The 18,532-nt window shown below is 38.7% G+C and overlaps 1 protein-coding gene across 1 annotated transcript; it reads right to left on the reverse strand.

The window, feature by feature from the left end:
- Positions 1-398: 398 nt before the first annotated feature.
- LOC121937895 (cysteine/serine-rich nuclear protein 2-like) lies at positions 399-6,320 on the reverse strand. The gene is made up of 4 exons (XM_088085899.1): positions 6,107-6,320; positions 4,395-4,657; positions 3,879-4,181; positions 399-2,872 (listed from the first exon to the last, which is right to left on the reverse strand). Exons 1-4 carry the CDS (start codon positions 6,312-6,314, stop codon positions 1,925-1,927), a joined length of 1,722 nt encoding a protein of 573 aa, XP_087942025.1. The 5' UTR covers positions 6,315-6,320; the 3' UTR covers positions 399-1,924.
- Positions 6,321-18,532: the final 12,212 nt, after the last annotated feature.

An 18,532-nucleotide genomic window follows, 5' to 3' on the forward strand; every position in this document is an offset into this window, starting at 1 on the left:
ACTACTAAAAATAATAATAATTATTATTATTATTAGTAGTAGTAGCAGTTGTAGTATTAGCAGTAGTAGTAGTAGTGTTATTTTATTTTAAATTTTTCTAATGGCATAATTATCACTGTTTTGTCATACAAATATATTCCGTGTGCTCTTTTCATTGGATTATAATGATCAGTTGTATACTGAACTAATAGGTGTATTTTGGAAAGTAACATCACAATTGAAGGTGTATTTGTTATTGTTTAATATGGACATGGAAAAACTTCACGTATAATACGTATGTGAGTATTATTGTAATCATCTGTACTATGTTGTGTGTACTATGTACCTTCTTTGTGTCATGAGTTGGATAAACATAAATCATGTTAAAAAAATAAATAAATCCATCTGAAGTCAGTGGATAAATAAATAAAAATGTTTTATTTTATTTCCCCGGTACAGAATTATTTTCAACAGATTGTTGAGCATAAAAAGGATAATCCACAGTCCGGCAGTTATTACAAATCATTTACAAAAATGGAGGTGTGCTTTTTATTTATTTATTCCTGCATGTGTCAACGTGGATTATCCTGTTTACACCACCACCAGCTGCCTGCAACATACGGATATTCTGTTGATATCTGGGACAATACATTGTCAAATCCAAATACTCAGTGTGGCCACGGTGTCAGAAATTAAATAACATGTCAGAGATCATTTTATAGGTTCAAGAAATAATTTTTTTAAAAAATGGACATATATTAATTACTCATGTGTGCTTTCTTTGAAATAAAGGCAAAATTATTTTTTAGGCAATAGAAAAAATATCCAGCGTGGAAAAAATATTTCATCAATGATTCTTTGTACACTGAAATATTCTTAGAAATACATAAAAGCAGTGCTTTGTACATTTAATTCTCTCACACAGTTTGTGGTTATGTCACTAGAATTAGGGGTGGGCGGATCAATGCCAAATTATCGATATTGATGCTACATTTTAGTTTTGAAGAGAGATCCTAGTGTCAATAAACCAAAAAAAGGGATCCGGTTTTCTCTTCTATGTTACCAATTTGTATTTTAGGAGTAAAACTGTGCAAACAGCAACGTTTTGTTGTCCTGAACACATCTACTGCATGTATTCTTTGCTTAGTTAAATAACATATCTGTCATGCACATGCAGTGCAACCTGACTAATTTAAAGCGAAAAATAATTGTGTTTTAGGCTGAACGAAAAAGTAAAAGATCAGGAGAAACAAAACTTGGAGCTGCAACAGAAAAGTAGAGAGGAAGAGAGAAATGCTTCAGTATCCAGAGCGCTGACGAGGAATATCCAGGTATATAGCACTGAAATTTATATTTTAGTTGAAACAGATCTTCATCTTTGCTCAATGTTACATTTTCAGACTATTGTTGTTTATCATTAGCTGTTCTGTTAGTTCATCAACAGGGGGTCCGCGACCCTTAAGGAGTCCTCAGAGTTACTGCAGGTGGGCCGCCACATCATTGACAAAAGTTTAAAAAATTAAAATTAGTCTGAAAAAAATACACATTAACTTGATCAAACACAATAATATCAAAGAAAAATTGGCAAAACTTGAAAAAAAGGTGTATAACTAATTTTCAACCAAAATGTCACGTACGTACCTCCGGTTTTACGCCTTAATAAGCGTAGTTAAATAATAAAAAGTACTGATATTGGCGATTCTGGCCCTTAATTACTTCGTATCTGAATGACACAGTATGTATTTTTTTCTGTTTTTGGATTGTGCAGCACTTTGGTCACCTGTTTTTGGATTGGAAACCAAACTTTGTTGTGTCGTCCGCCCCTGACCAGAATGCATTGAGCTTGATGGGTTGCAAAAGGTGCAAACTATTGTTTGGATTGGATTTTTTTTGGACTGGAGATCAAATTTTGCGGCATCGCCCACCCCTGACTAGAAAGCATTGACTATGAAAACTGCGTGTCGCCGCCGGCTGCGACAGCGTGCTCTGAGCTCGGCTCCGTCAGGCCAATCAGAGACTCCAGGAGGTAGGTGCTCGACTCGTACTGCGGCAAACTGACAGATCTGAAGAGCTGCAGGTGGCAAAAGCTGTCCATCTGCCGGTGCACTTTGAACGAGCTGTGCAGAGGTCCGGAGGTGTAGTCGCTGTCGAAGAACTCGAGGTCCGAGTCGGAGGACAGACTCAGGTCCATGTACCTGCCTGAAAAATAGTCCACGGTCGGGGAGGGAGTTTTGGGGTAGCCCTCGAGGGAGTCGTCGTGCAAGAAGTCGGTGGCTTGGTTTGCGTTCTCGTCGAGGTAATCTGTCAGCGAGGTCCTGCTCATGTTGTCCGTGAACGTGTCGGCTGTTCGCGGTCCCAAAGTGTCGGCAGGTGAGCTGTACGTGTGCTGCTTCAGTGGTTCGACGTGTTTCATTTGGCTGCACATCGAGAAGTTATTATTCTCACAGATGCCGAGGGCGACATCGGGGAGATTCGGACTCCCGTTGAAGCGTCCTCCCGCGTCAGAGTCAGAGGAGGAGCAGGAGGATTCGGTCATGTCGCTGCTGCAGCTGTTCTCCTCCACCAACAACCGCTCAAAGTGAAACGAAGGCGTGGCGGGCATGGTGAGAGGAAGACCGTCTTCCTCCATGCTGAAGCTGAAGGGGCAGCTCCTGTCCTGTGGACTCTGCACCGGATGAACCTCGTCCTGGTCCACGTACTCTTCAAGATCCTCCGGGAGTCCCGTCCGGTCCTCTCCGTTCAGCGTTTCATCGTGCAGTCGCCGCTCCAGTTCCAGTTTCATGACGGTGTGGATGTAATGAGTCTGCACGCGCCTGGCGTTGAACTCGATGCGCCCCTGAGTGTTTCCGCAGCCGTCCTTCGTGCAGCCGCATGGGAAGTTGAAGCGGTCCACCTGTGTGTAAACGACAGCAGGAAATCAGCACTGTGGGTCAAACACGGAATAATGACACCAGGATCTGAAGACACTAAGAAACAAGTGTAGCAGCACAACAACAACCTAACGTGACAGCAGGCGGGTTTCCATCGAAGATTTGTGCAAAAATTAAGCTATATTTTCGAAATGTCAATAAAACACAATTGCGGGATGACTGCATTTGCACTGAGTGATGCTCTGCGGCTTCTCCTCTGGTGATAACATCCCAGTAACCATGGCGATGGATGTTCAAAACATCAGCAGCTTTATTTCTATTGCAGCCACCAAACTAGTCGTCATTATATCCAATCAAGATGATAGTCCATGATTTCACAGAGGAATTGTGGATTCAAAACTTCTGATGATCTGCTCAATTTTTGAAGAGTTATGTGATGCAATAACAGCTCTGGTAGCTCCTGCTGCATCATGGGAGCCATTTCCTACTGACAAGCACAAAAACATAGCATCATGTGACCTAGAAAAGACTGAAAAGTATTTTCACTGAAGTTTTGAGAAATATGTTTTTTTCAAATCACCTGAAATACCACCTCATTCTAGTGTAAAAACCTTTTTGCGATAAATGGGAGTTTTTATGAAACTGTCATGTTTGCGTTTGCCGTATTTTATATTCACAATTTTAATTTGAAGGTTAAAGGAAACCAGCCGTTAACAATGAATCATCTTCCAGCTTCAAAACTCAAACAGAAGTTTTGTCGGCCAACATTTGGGGCAGTTGGGGCACCCACTTGTTCACCTGGTGCAGTGGGCGCCCCACGTAAAAAGGCTACGTCCTCACTGCGGTCACGGGTTCGATTCCACCCTCTGCCCTTTGCTGCATCTCTCTCTGCACCTTTCACCCTTAGCCTTCCCGTCCAATAAAGACCAAAAAAGCCCCCAAATTTAATCTTAGAAAAAAAAGATTTCTGGCTCTCCGCAGGTGTCTTTCTACCAAACAACAAGACAGAAATGTCTGTTTTCGTGGTACCTGGCACTTGATTCCTGCCAGGCTGCAGGCGCAGCTCTCCGGCTCACAGAAGCCGCGGCAGTCACACCCACAGTCCTCTCTGGAGAGACGCAGCGCGTGAAGCTGCCTCTTCTCCTCCTTGTCGACGCGCTTCACCCCCGCGGCCTGCAGCAGAGCCTGCCGCTGTTTGGACGAGTACGGCTGAAGGAAACCTCCGTCCTCCAGATCTGCATCACTGATGTGGACGTCAGCGTCTTCATCTGGGACCTGATCCGCCCTGAGCCCGTCTGCCTCTCTGCGGTCGACAGCTCCGCTGGTGATTAACTGTGAACAGAACAACAGATACAGTAAGAAGTCGGCCGTGTCGACGAGTGACGCAAACTAATCCTTTTGTTTCATTTATTTATTTTGTGATGGTGGTTTTTTGGTTCAGTTTGTCTCATTTGGTTTGATTTTATTTTTATCTTTTCACATTTTCTGACTGATCTATATAATTTGTATTTTTGTATGAGGTCTGAATGTCAGGAGTGCGCTCACTTTGTGTTTCAGAGCCTCGAGCCTCTCTTCCCTCCGTCTTTCTCTGAGCCTCTCGGTGCGTCTGTGCCGTCGCTCCAGTGCGTGCTCGGCCACCGTGTATCTCTGGAGGGTGCTGTGCCTCTGCTTCATGCCCAGAGTGGCTCCTCCTCGACTGGGCACACTGGTGAAGCCTTGGCAGCGAGGGAAACTGAACACCGTCACCTGGTCGAAGCGCACGTTGCTCTGTAAACCTGCGAGCCTCGGCCTCTTCAGGATGGACCGAACTGGTTGTTTTAGAAAAGAAATAAGAAATTTAGAAGTGAGAATTTGGTGCTTCAGCAAGCAGGACTTTGAGGTTACTATGGAGACCAAAGCAGGTGTTCGGCTCCCCTCGATCCTGAAACGCCGTGGAAAGATGTGGCTGTTTTAAAAGTTTTTTGTTCAGTTTTTGCAGACAGTACAGAGTAGTGCATCGACTACAGGCATTAAGGAAAAAGAAAAAAGAGAAAATCCCAACAAAAATCCAGACATACAAACACAACTAATCACAGAAAAAGAAGGGAAACAAATTAAAATAAAATAAAATAAAATTTATTAAAATAAAATAAAATAAAATAAAATAAAAAGGGGGAGGGGGTAACAGGGTCTCTCTCTCTGTCCAGCAGCTGACTGCTTCAGAGGCGTCTTCAGCATCATCAGGAGTGAAAGTAAGATTATTACTGATATAAGCTGCTATGTTTTTGAAAATAATCATGCCAATTTACCTGGGTTTCAAAGGGTTAAAGCAGCTATATAACAGAGGTTATTATCACATAAATATGGTTATTATTATCCTCTGCAGGTCTCTGAGCGGCCACAAGGTGACGTACTACAGGTGTTTGACTGCGGTGGCCTGACTTCAACACACATGTGGAGAGGAAATACCACAGAGGGCTTTAACGCAGCAGCGGAGATCAACAGCAGAGAGACGTAAATCAGCAGCTCAGTGCTGTTGTTTCTCCAGGGGCCGACCCACAGAGCCTTCGTTTAATTCATTTAATGCTTATTTCAAAGGGACACAGCATATTAATGACCCCCAGTATAAAACACAAACATTAATATGCTGGAATCAGCAGGACTGCTTATTTGGCTGGAAAAGACGATAGAAATATGAAGAAAGAAAGAAAGACGCAACAGTTCATACAGAGGGCAAAAGTGCAGCAACAGCAGCACCGTAAACACAGTTCGTGTTGTCACTTTAGTCGTCAGTATTTATCAGGTTACTGTTTGGTTCAACAGCTCCTCTCACACATAACTGAGGCCAAAAGTCAGTAAACAGCTGAGAGCAGCTGACTGAGCTGCTGTGGGACCGAGAGGCTCCACACCGGGGCACTGTTTGACTCAACACGCCCGAAACTCACACGCTCCTCAGACTGACAACCAAAATCTGCAGAGCATCCTGCCTTTGTTGGCTCCCTTTTGTGATATCTTAAAAAGGCCATTTGATAGGTCTTGTTTAAAGGAGACATTGCTATTCAAATCGATTCCACAACATCCTATTGCTCAGGCAAATGACTCTCCACCAGACCGGACAGACATGCAGAGGCGAGTCAAACAGCGTGCGTTATCTAGAGCGGCGTTTTCATATCAGCGCTGCTGCAGCCTGATAAGAGACACTCCTAAAAAAAGCCAGATTAGGTGGCATTATTTGAAGTTTGGGGGAAAATGCAGTGACCGTTAGTTCAGAGACTTACTGGGTAAACTGGTGGGTGAGGAAGGGCAGTGAGGTGTGAAATCCTGGCTGTCAGAGGAGGCGCTCTCCCCGTCGTACTCCCACTCTGAGGAGGAGGAGGAGAGGGAGGACGGAGGAGAGGAGGAGGAGGAGGAGGAGTAGGGGTTGTCATCGACCTCTACAAACTTTCTCTTGAGGATGTCTCTCATTGTTTGGCTGTGGTGGTTCATTCACATTCTGCATGAACACGGAGAAAAAAGAATTATTACAATTAAAATCAAGTGATTCACACCGGGAACTGTTTTGTACATAAGATGCCGAAGAGCACTAAACAGCATCAAAATAGAGTTTGTTTATCAAAACTAAAAAGTGCCAGTGGAGGATCCTCCGCGCCCCCCGACAGAGGTCCTGGCTAAGACTCTAATGTCCTAAAATCCTGGAAATGTCTTCAATCCTAAAAATGTCCTAAAACCCTAGAAAATGTCCTAAAACTCCAGAAATGTTGTAAAATCCAAGAAACGCGCCCAAATCCTGAAAAAAGTCCTAAAATCTTAACATCATAAAATCCTAGAAAAGTCCTGAAATTCTAGAAGTAACCTAAAATTGACCTAGAAAGGTTATAATAAATAATAACGTAGAAATGTGTTAAATCCTATAGGCCTGTTCTAAAAAAAATGTCCTAAAATCTTAAAAATATCCTGAAAATCCTAGAAACATGCTAAAATCCTGGAAAAGTCCTAAAACTCTAGGAACATGTCTGGGGTTGCTGCAGTATCCCTGCTCGAAAAGACAAAAAACAAGTTTTTTTGCATCATGCAAAGAGCTCACTTGTATCTGCATTCCTAAACCACGAGATGTTATGTAAATCAGTGAATTCATAAAGTCATAACCGCTCACTCACACATAAATAATGATCCGTTTCCTCCTCTGTGCAAGACGCCAAATGTACACAGTCAAATGACAGCTGGAGGAAGGAGAGGTCTTTCCTGGTCGAGCCGGTTTCAGGGCTCCAGTTTGTTTAGGCTAATTACATTTCGATAGTGATTATCTTACAAACCGATGTTTCACGAGTGAAAGCATATGAGCTGAAATCCTACTTCTGCTCATAAGCAGCTGAGCACGATGAGAGTTTTTTTTCTTTCTTTCCCTGCAGAGTAATTAACATTCCTGTGATTCCTGAAAGTTTTTTTGTGAAGAATACGTGGAAACGGACCGTCCAATGGCTGCGTGCCGAGGACCGGGGGGGTGTAATGGTTCAAGAGGCTGCTATTTTTGGATGTGAACATGGAAAATAAGTCCAAACACGAGTAATCCAGGGTTACAAACCAGAGAGACCTGAGTGGCGTTACAGTGACGGAAAAGCTCGTCCAACCGTCTGTGAAACACCAGAGTCTGTGCAGACGCTGTCCAGTCATTTTTGGACACAATGAGAGTCAACTGACAGCCAGGCAGAGTGTTAAAAACATGCCACCATCATGCGTTTGGTTCACCAAAAGACAATACACATGTACCAGTGTTTACAAAAATACTCATTATGTTCATCAATGCCCATAAATGAGCACAATTTCCTCTCCTGGGGATAAATGTGCCATTAAAAATTAGGGATTATTGGGGCTGATATTTGGCATTTTGCTGATTATTTGCATCTGCTTTTTAATTAAAAAGTGCAAAGAGGGTGTCGGCATGGGAGGAACTTTTACTGATATTTCTGTCTGTTCATTTTTTATTCAAATTTTTACTTGACTTTATAAAAAAAAAGAGATGCTGGGAACTTGCTGTATATGACATTTACTAAAGACAATCAAACAAAGTTTTGTGTTGGAGTTTGTTTTTTTCCAAAGTCTAAATATTGACAGAAAGATTTTCATTTTTAGTGTAAATGCAAATCAATTCCAAATATCTGTTATCGGTCTCATGACCACTAATAATCAGTGTCAGTATCGACCTTGAATCGGCCATTGACAATTAAACAATAATATTTTATAACACGAGTTGCTGACTTGATGTCATAAATGCATGAACATAACGGGCAAAAGTCAATGTTTGGTCAACTTAAGGAACTTAAAAAAACGTATTAAAAATCAAATTTGCTGTGCATGTAGAGTGACCTGGATTAAATATAAAAATATATAAAGATATTATATATCTTATAGTTTACTAACAGATCGGACACCTTGCATTTGTTGGACAGTTTTCTTGGTGATTTTGTGTTTATTATTGTGTTTATTGTCTGACAAGTTTAAGACGTGAGATTCTGTAAATCATTAAAACAAAACAAACAAACAAACAGGTGAGTTTGTGTTGCTTAGTCTGACACGTTTAAGAAGCGAGATTTGGTAAATTATTTATAAATACATAAATAAATAAAAGATGTTACCAGATTTTACAATGCAGCGTCAGAAAAAAAAAACGATGCATAAAATCCAACATCTTAGCGTTTGTAAGACTTTTGGAATTATTGATTTAACCACTTTTAAAACTAATAAAGGCTTTAGTTTTAGATTAATTAATTCAATGCCGTTTAAGACTTTAAGGATCCACAGGGAACGTATTTAAACTCTTTCATGGTCCAGTAAGTGACAGTAATACAAGCAGCTGACCAGGATTTAGACTGACCCCCCTCCCCTCCGCTCTCATGTCCCAGAGAGAAAAGAAGTGAGCGTTCAACGATTTACCAGCGTCTGAAAACAGAGCATGATGTGCACAAAGACAGAGAACACCGAGTGAAACAGTGACATCGCTTGTGGTTGGAAAAAGCAACGTAAACCACTGTGACTACATTCCTCTGCACTGACCGACTGCACTCCGCCCACAACGCAAGGGAGGCTGGAGAGAGCAAACGGTTAAACTAGAGAGGCTGTGTGTGTGTGTGTGTGTGTGTGTGTGTGTGTGTGTGTGTGTGTGTGTGTGTGTGTGTGTGTGTGTGCACTCAGACTGAACAACTTCCTGGATCCATCAGCGAATGAGAGATGAAACAAGAGACAACTTCTTGTGCCACTAACACTGTGTGTGCAGAGCGCAGAAATATATGAAATAAATAAAGTGACAATATTTTACATTAATGCAGCGTTGCAGGATAATTATAGCTGCCTCTCGTCCCGATTATATCACATTTATTCCGTTTAATATTTGACAGAGCGGAGAGCTTTACTGTATCCGCTGAGAGCGATCAATAATTTAAAGGTTCAAAGCAGCAGAGGCACACAGAGCGCGTTCGTGTGAGACGGTGCTGTATTAAAGGGACAGTTCACCCTAAAATCAAAGATGCGCTTTTCCCTCTTGCCTGCAGTGCTGTTCATGAGTGTGTGTTGTTTTGCTGTGAGTTGCAGAGTTGGAGATATCGGCTGTAGAGACGCCTGACTTCTATAAAATAAAACGGAGCGAGGTGGCACTCAAAGCACTAAAATTTCCTCAGAGTCATAAAATTGCCTTAAAGAGACACAAAACTACCTCAAAGAGACACAAGATTGCCTTAAAGAGACAAAATATTACCATAGAGACACAAAATTACCTTAAAAATACAAAATATTTGCTTTAAGAGACACAAAACTACCTCAAAGAGACACTAAATTGCCTTAAAAATACAAAATATTTGCTTTAAGAGACACAAAACTACCTCAAAGAGACACTAAATTGCCTTAAAAATACAAAATATTTGCTTTAAGAGACACAAAACTACCTCAAAGAGACACAGAATTGCCTTAAAGAGACAAAATATTACCTTAAAGAAACACAAAATTACCTCAAAAAGTCACAAACTTGCCTCACAGAGACTTAAAATTAACCCAACGAGTAAAAATATCACCCCAGAAAGACACAAAACTTTCTCAAAGAATCACAAAATTACCTCAAAGTGACTCAAATTACCCCAAAGACTCACCAAAGAGACACAACATTACCTCAAAGAGACACAAAACTACCTAAAAAAAACCCAAAATATTACCTCAAAGAGACACAAAACTATTTCAAAAAGCCACAAAATAACCACGAATACTGGGAGTAGTTCGGAGAGAAAATAGTTCCTCAAGAATCTGCTCATCACAGAGTCTTGAGGACCCGGTTCGTGATTTCTGACATTGCTGATGACTTCTTCAGATATGTATTTTAGGCGATTTCAGCACCACGAGCCGAGCGCCGTGTAGTTCAGTTACACTGGAGGGAAGTCAAACGTCTCCACGGCCGATGTCTCAAACACTCTGCAGCTCGCAGCGAAAAAAAAAAACCTGATAAACAGCAAGAGGAAAAATGTGTGTTTGCTTTTTTAGGTGGACTGTCCCTTTACCGTGCTGACGTAGAGAGCATTTTCCTGTTGGATTAAAAAAAAAAACTACCATGACGCAGAATACGTCAACAATACTCTCACTATTGTGCAGAGACGCTTTAAATCCCTGCAGGAACGCTGCTCAGATGTCACGGGCAGTTTTCATTGGAGGAGCGCAGGAGTCGTTTCCTGTTTGGCGTAATAACAGTCATCAGGCGGCTGACCTCTTCACCCCTCACGGCGATCACGTCAGCCACAATGACAACTCTGTCCCGTCCTGTCCGTCTTAACAGCGGGAACACCAGGAGGACATTTAAACCACCGCAGAGTCCCTCCGCTGCCTCACGCAGCTCGTCCTGAGAGGTCTGTTTCAACTTCAGGGACTGTTCGTTATTTTTTGGGGGGGTGCAAAAAAATCAGGAAGGGACTTCTGTTTTTTAATTTGGCTGAGGGGAGGGTCATACAACTTTTAATGCTTTATTTTGTTTTTATTTTACTGTAGATTTTTAAGTTATACATGCATATTATTAGATTAAAAATATATATTAAATTTAGCTTTTTAATATGCATGTTTTATTTAAAATGTTTTAAATTTTTTTTTTCAATATTTATATTTTTAAGATTTTATTTATATTTTTAAAGATGTTTACAGAAATCATGCATGTTTCATTAAAAATACATTTTTAAAAAAGTTTTTTTAAATATATGTATTTTTTAAAAAGATTTTTAATGAAAATAATTAATTTTTTTTTAAAAGAACAGATAAAAATGAAATTTTTAGACTTTAATAAAAGAATTTGAACATATATATTTTTTTGCAGAGATTTTTAAATGAATGTTTTCTTTAAAAAAAAACCCAAATTGTATTATTTATCATGGCCAGAAAATGCAGAAACAAAAATTATCTTTGGATTTTCAAATATCCGGTGGTTCTTTGACACATTAGTTGGGATAAACACGTCTCATTTATTTTTACTAAAAATGAACTTTTTGAGCAAACTAACCTGCATGAAAAACTAGCAAAACTAAACTAAAGTTTTTGGGGATTTTGAAGTTTTTAAAATCTGACAACTAATTTATGGTGGAGAGAGGGTCGTGCATTTCCCCCAAGTCACTCAGGGAGGCTCAACAATTGTTTTTTTCAAGAGTCAGAGTAATAATAATGACAATAAAGTCCCACCTCGGCCACCCCTCTCTCCTGATAAATAACGAACAGTCCCTTACGCTGTTTTCATCTTTAAAAGACATTGTTAAACCAGCAGTAACAAGTCAGAAATCACCCAAACTTCACTCGCGGGCTCTGTTACAGCACACAGACACGATAAGAGGCGGAAAACACAATATATGAAACCTTCCGCAGAAACAACTAACGACCTTTTACAGAGTCACGCGGAGATTTATCGTCATTTACTCACCGCGAAGCAAAAAGCAGCATGATAATGTTTTCAGAAACGGATGAACTGGACTCGAAGTTGCGGGTCTTGTTGTCGGAGCGGCAGCTCTGAGTGTGAATGTGGAGCTCCAGTGAGAGACCAGTATGAGCACTGGAGCTCCGACTGGGAGCGACCAAAGACACGGCGGGCAAACCAAGATAGTTCACCCCCTGACTGGTGTACGGCTGTCAGGGGAGCCAGCAGCTCCCTTTTTAAAGGAGGAAAAGTCACATAAAAGCACTAAAATATGTAGAATTAACAAACATTTGTGTGCTGTGAGCTGACCTGCAGAGGTCCACAGATCAGGAGTCAACTGGAAAGTTCAATAAAAAATGTCTATTTCTTTGACGGTCTCAAGACAACAGCTACTACTAACATGTTCATTCCCAGAACTAAAGACTGAAAATCATTGTATAATAATAATAATAATAATAATAATAATAATAATAATAATAATAATAATAATAATAATAACAACAACAACAACAACAACAACAATAATAATAATAATAATCATATGTATCGTTATTATTGTTATTATTATCATAACAACAATAATTATTGTAAAATCATTGTTATGTGTATATGTGTGTGTGTGTATGTATGTACGTTTATATATGTATATGTGTGTTTGTGTGTGTGTGTGTGTGTGTGTGTGCGCGCGTGCGCGTTTTATTTTTTTCTGTAATATAACTTTATATACAAAAATATTTGAATTGTATATGCATGTATAGTTTTCTGGACATTATTCCTTTTTATATAAATTAATATTAATATCAATATTAATATCAATATTAATATCAATATTAATATCAATATTAATATCAATATATTTAAATGACTACTCTATATGAACAACATACACCAAGTCATTTATACTGTCATTCTCCATATGCCATTTGTCATTTTTTCTATACTTTTAGGATCATTTAGGAGTCATTTTGAATGCTTTTGAAGTGTTAAGTTGCAGGATGAAATTTATATTTGTAAACTTCTGCACCCCTATTAACACGTTTTGAATAGCTTATCAGTGTGTCCAATCTGACTTAAAATCATGTTTGTATTTACATTTTTATCGACTCTGTGAAAAACTAAACAATATAATAAGCAAATGATAGCTTAAACATACACTAAAACTTAAACTTTATACCTCAGTTTAACGCGTTTATCTGTATCAGAGTTGCTCACGTGTGTTTCGGGAACAAACCCGGAAGTGTCTGTGGAGGGAGTCATCTCGCTGCTCAGCTGCTCTTTGCGGCTCCGCTGACTGCTGACGCAGACGGTGACACGCGCAGAGCCGCCAGAGCTGCCCACAGTGTCCGCGTGTGCGGAGCTCACTGCTGATGTGGTGGTCAATAAATAACTTATACACCTCCAGCTGCTGATTATCAGAGACAACATCACGCACGAGGAACAACACGCGGGCTGCGTTTCACTTCCTTATTTTATCCAATGAAACTAAAGTGATGTTAAATAATGGGAATACCCTAAAGCAGAAAAGATAAAAGGTGAAGCTCATATTATGCAGCTTTTGATGAGAGTGACGTTTTTTTGTTTGTTTTTTTAAACTGTTATTGTTTTTTTTAGGCCAAAATAACACACACACAAACACATACACACACACACACACACACACATACACACACACACACACAAACACATACACACACACACACACTTACACCACCACCACCAACAACAACAACAAAACAATTCAACCCAACTCACACACAAACATTATCCAGGAAATAGCCTCAGGTATTACATAATGTTAAAGAAAAAACATTTGACCATATACTGCAAAATAATTCTCACAGAATCGGATTTCTTAAATCCTATTTTTACAGACTTGCTTTTATATAATGTTTTTTTTTTTTTGTATTTTATTTTATATTTTATTTTATTTTATTTTCAAACCCTTATTTATTTCACCCCCTTTTCTTTTATTTATATTCTCTATATTTTCATGGTGTTCATTGCTTTTATTCTATTTTATTTGATTTACTGTAATTTTTTTTATCACTTTTTTAAAATTTCTTATTAGCCTTACTTGTCTATCACACACACACACACACACACACGTATATGTTTGTGTATGTATACATATATATATATACATATACATATACATATACACACACACTGAAAAATTAGTTCATGTGGAAATTTTACAACTTTAAACAATTACAACTTAATTTCTATGATGGAAATATTTTTCTGCTTCTTTACTGACCTGAATTCATTCTTTGCACTTTGGTTGACAAACTCAGTGATATTTACTTTTCTGCATTACTGTGAGTATTTAGAGGCTCTTTCATAAACGATGCACTGATTTTCGGATGAGATTGACGTCGTTTTTGTCGCCTCAGTAGTCTGTTTGGTCTTCTGAGTCTGTGAAAATCACGGCCAGACTTCTAACAATAATAAAAATCAAAGCTCTGTTAAAGGTGAGGCACAGTTTCAGGAACTCCTTTGTATTTCTGTGAAACGACTCACTGGAGTTCCTCCGATTGAAGTCAGACGCTCTGAAACTCCAGGAGACTCCCTGCGGCGAGGAGAGGCCGCAGACGGGCAGGATTATAGATTTGGATGTAAAGCTTCTTCCTCCTCCACTCAAACAAAAATCCCCCTTTTCCTGCTTTCATTTTGTTCCTTGTTCACAGATGTTTGTGCAGAGAAACTCATTTTAAACTGTGAACGCTGCCGTGCGCAGGAATTTAGGGAAATATTAGATAAACAAGTATGTTTTCTTACATTATCGCCTCATAATAAGAGCTGATGTGTTTTTATGACCTTACAATGAGCCGTTCACATCTTCATATACGAAGCGGGTCCTCGTCCACGGAGGTCGCCATGCTGCACCTACAGTAGCTCAGAGTGGACAAATCAAACACTATATGCTTAAAATTTGGCATTTACTTTTGAGCTTTTTTTGCATTTTTGCATCAGTTACTGCAGTTATCGGCCCCTCTGCTACAAGAACACTGGAAGATATAGATTATTCAGCGTGTAACTGCTTTATTCAGCGATTTATGGCTCTGAACATTTTTATTTATTTAGTCTTGCTTTTATTTAATGTAACTCTTGTAATTTATTATTTTACATCACTTTTCTCGTTTGAACTGTTTTTGCTGTACTGTCTCTGTATTCTGTATTCTTGCATTTTATTTATCACCACACGTCTGTCGGTTGTCTTGTCTTGTTTTTTGTTTATTCGTTTATTTGTTCATTATAAGGATCCCCATTAGCTGACGTCTAGGTGACGAGCTAGTCAAGACAACATACGGTTACATTCCAACAGAAACAAACAGTGATAAAAATTAATAGTAATAATAGTCAATAATCAATAAAATAAATTAGTGGAAAAAAATAAATTAATAGTAATACAAAAATACAACTACACTGACAGAAGAAATCAAAGATAATAAAAATCAATTTACCAATGAATCAATCAAGTATCAATTAAAATAAAATAAAATAAAATAAAATAAAATAAAATAAAATAAAATAAAATAAAATAAAATAAAATAAAATAAAATTAAATTAAATTAAATTAAATTAAACAAAGCACTTCATCCTACTCTTTTTTGTAGATGGAATATTTAAGTTTAAGTATCTTTAGTATTTGTAATTGAGATATATGTATAGGTTTTGGATAGGCTTTTTTCTTTTGTGTGTTTTTGTCCTTTATACTTTCTGTAAGCTTCATTTTCTTTAATTTGTGCGTTTTGTTTTTATATGTTCGAAAATAAAGATTCATTCATACTGACCAGGACTTTCAGCTGGTTGTAATCTGCAGTTCACCGCTAGACACAACTAATCTCCCTAAATCTTAAATAGTGTTGCTTTAAGTCCATTTTTTTTGGAAAGGTAAATGTTCTGGATTCAAATTCCAGCGTCTCTGCTTTTAAAAATAATCACAGGATTGGAAAATGAAGCTCAGAGATAAGCAGATGGACAGATAAATGAACGGAAAGTCCAAAAATACTCTCCAGGCTTTGACCCCACGTTGATACTCATCAGCGCTTCAGGCTGAAGAAACACGGCACTGATCACCAAACGTGATATGAATTTTAATGTTGTGTATTTTATTATGTGTATTAATTTATTCTTCTTCTATTTTTATCATCTTTTTGACTTCGTGAAGTATCTTTGAGTTTCTTGCAAAGCAGAGATTTGTATTATGTTTGTGGTTTATTACGTTTCCAGGTGTTACAAGCGCTATAAATAAAACACATAATAATAATAATTATTATTATTATAATTAATACCCGTCGATCTGTGTGTTATGAGACTGTGTTTATTTGACCTGCAGAGACAGGAGGAGTGAAAACAAAAACTATCTTATTTCAAATGTTCTGTTCAAATATTTGAAGTATTTTGTAACCTGACGGTACGTCCCGTGTGTGTGTGGTGTAACATCCTCCTCTGCTATTTATAGTACAATCACACTACGTGTCCAAAAATACATTTGCGCAAAACAGATGGAGTTTCCTGTTCCTTTTTGTCGTGTGCTTCTCCGTGTCAGGAGTTTTTTTAAAGCAGCACTAACCGGAAAACACTTTACTGAACTCACTGACAGACATTTCTTTCATGTAATCATGAGATGCTTTAATGATCAGTGAGGTTTTTTTGTTTTTATGGTTTGTTTTATGTTATGTTTTGTGCAGTATGTTGACGTCTTTTATCGCTTATGTTCTCAAGATAAATTTGTGAACATGAGATACTCTCTCTCAAAGCCAGAAGCCAGAGAAATATCAAACTTAAGACAAAATAAGATAAGATAAGATAAGATAAGATAAGATAAGATAAGATAAGATAAGATAAGATAAGATAAGATAAGATAAGATAAGATAAGATAAGATAAGAAAATAATTTATTAATAATTTAAATTTGGGTGTCCAGCAGCTCAAATTATAATACAATACATTTAAAATGCACATCCTATAAATAGAGTATAATATAAATAAAAGGTGAATAAACGAGTGAATAATGAGGGGAAAAATAAAAATAAAATAAAACTTATGATGTTATTAAGTAGTTTGTTTGGGGCTGCTCCATGGGCGATGAACAGGTGCTGATTTTGCAACATATTCTCACCCCAAGCTCATCAAAAGCTGACGCTCGGTCAGTAGGCGAGTTTCCATTAACCCTTAACTTGTGCAAAAAGAAATTGCAAGCATAAAATGCGCCTAATGCAAACACACCAACTTAGAAAAAACTCCTATTTACTGCAAAAAAAGTTTGAACGCTTGCATGAGGTGGTATTTCAGGCAATTCAAAAAAGTCATATTTTGCAAAACTGCAGTGGAAGCATTTTTTGGCTTTTCTAGGTCACATGATGATATGTCTGTGTGCTTGTCAGTAGGAGCTGAATCCCTCATGATGCAGCAGGAGCTGTTACTGCATCACATAACTGCAGTCCCTCTGTGAAATTACAGACTTTCACCTCCCAGAAATCCCTCACGCTTACACATCCAGACTTTATATCGAGCTACAAACTCAGAGGCTGAAAAATGGGCGGTGCCAAAAACTGCAGTTCCCCAAGTGGCCACTAGAGACTGGCTCCAAAATTGAGTCAGTCCCCATTACGTTAAAATGCTCAACTTTACAACAGAAATAAACGTTTACAGCCTGGTGCATGCAACAGTTTTAGGTTCTAAAACTAATTTTGAATTAGAGGTGAATTTTAATAAAAACTCACTCTTTTACATTTTATGAAGGCCCCGTGTTGTCAGATTGGAGATGTTAAACTAACGTGTCAGAGGCTCAAAGTTATTTTGGTTTTCAGAAAAATGATCGTACACCAGTCACAATCAGGAGAACGAATATCTTAAATTCATAATTTTAGTACACAAGTATTAAAACGACTTTTTCTCCCCACTGCCTTACAGAGCAGCTATTTCTCAGTCTACACGGCTCAGAGCTGATTTTTGTTTTTTCCAGCAGGCAGCTGAGTTTTTACGAAAACAAACGACAGCGACCTGAACGTGGCCTACACAACACTAAAAACGATGAAATAATACAGCATCTTGTAGAACAGACGAAAATGTATAAATAAAGAGTCAATAAAAAAGGTAAGATTGAATTAAAAGTCAAACTAAAAACGTAGCTCTGGAGTTTGCTTTTAAAATTGACGCATAGTTCATTTAATTGGGTCACTTTTGGCTCCAAAAAAACAAGACTGAGATGGTCGAAAAGCCAAACGTGAAGTCCCACTGCAGCCGCGTCCATTTATAAAGTGACACCACAAGTCTGAGCTTTAGCACTTTTTGGATTTGGGACAGTGTTGTTCATGTTAATAATATTTTTGGACCATAAAAATAACACGTATGAATTTTAAAATGGGCGTAATTCCCCCTTTCAGTAACAATGCTCTTTTTTTCGGTACTTTATTTTATGGATCCAGCCGCCGAAGTCAAACTAACCCAGATTCCTAACCTGATTTAGATTTTTGCAGATTTAAATCCACTCATGTAAAAACACTGAAGCGACACATTGCACCAGATTCACGACGTTGTCAACACTGCGGCGTCCTCTCATTTTGTGTCAGCCGATCCTATCTGCTGGTCCAGAGGACACTCAGAGAGTAAGCCCCGTCCTCTCTCCGTCCACAGTCCACGTTACATAACTCATAGTTAACCTACATTGTGGCAGCCTCTCAGGTTGCTGCCGCTGGCTCTCGTGGCCCCGTTTCCAGCGATGGCCCACATACAGCAATATACTGACAGAGTCTGACAAAGCTTCGAGCCAC

This window comes from Plectropomus leopardus, chromosome 12 (assembly GCF_026936395.1).
Source record: "Plectropomus leopardus strain MGB_pleo_1.0 chromosome 12, ASM2693639v1, whole genome shotgun sequence".
In the NCBI taxonomy this organism is placed as follows: Eukaryota; Metazoa; Chordata; class Actinopteri; order Perciformes; family Serranidae; genus Plectropomus; species Plectropomus leopardus.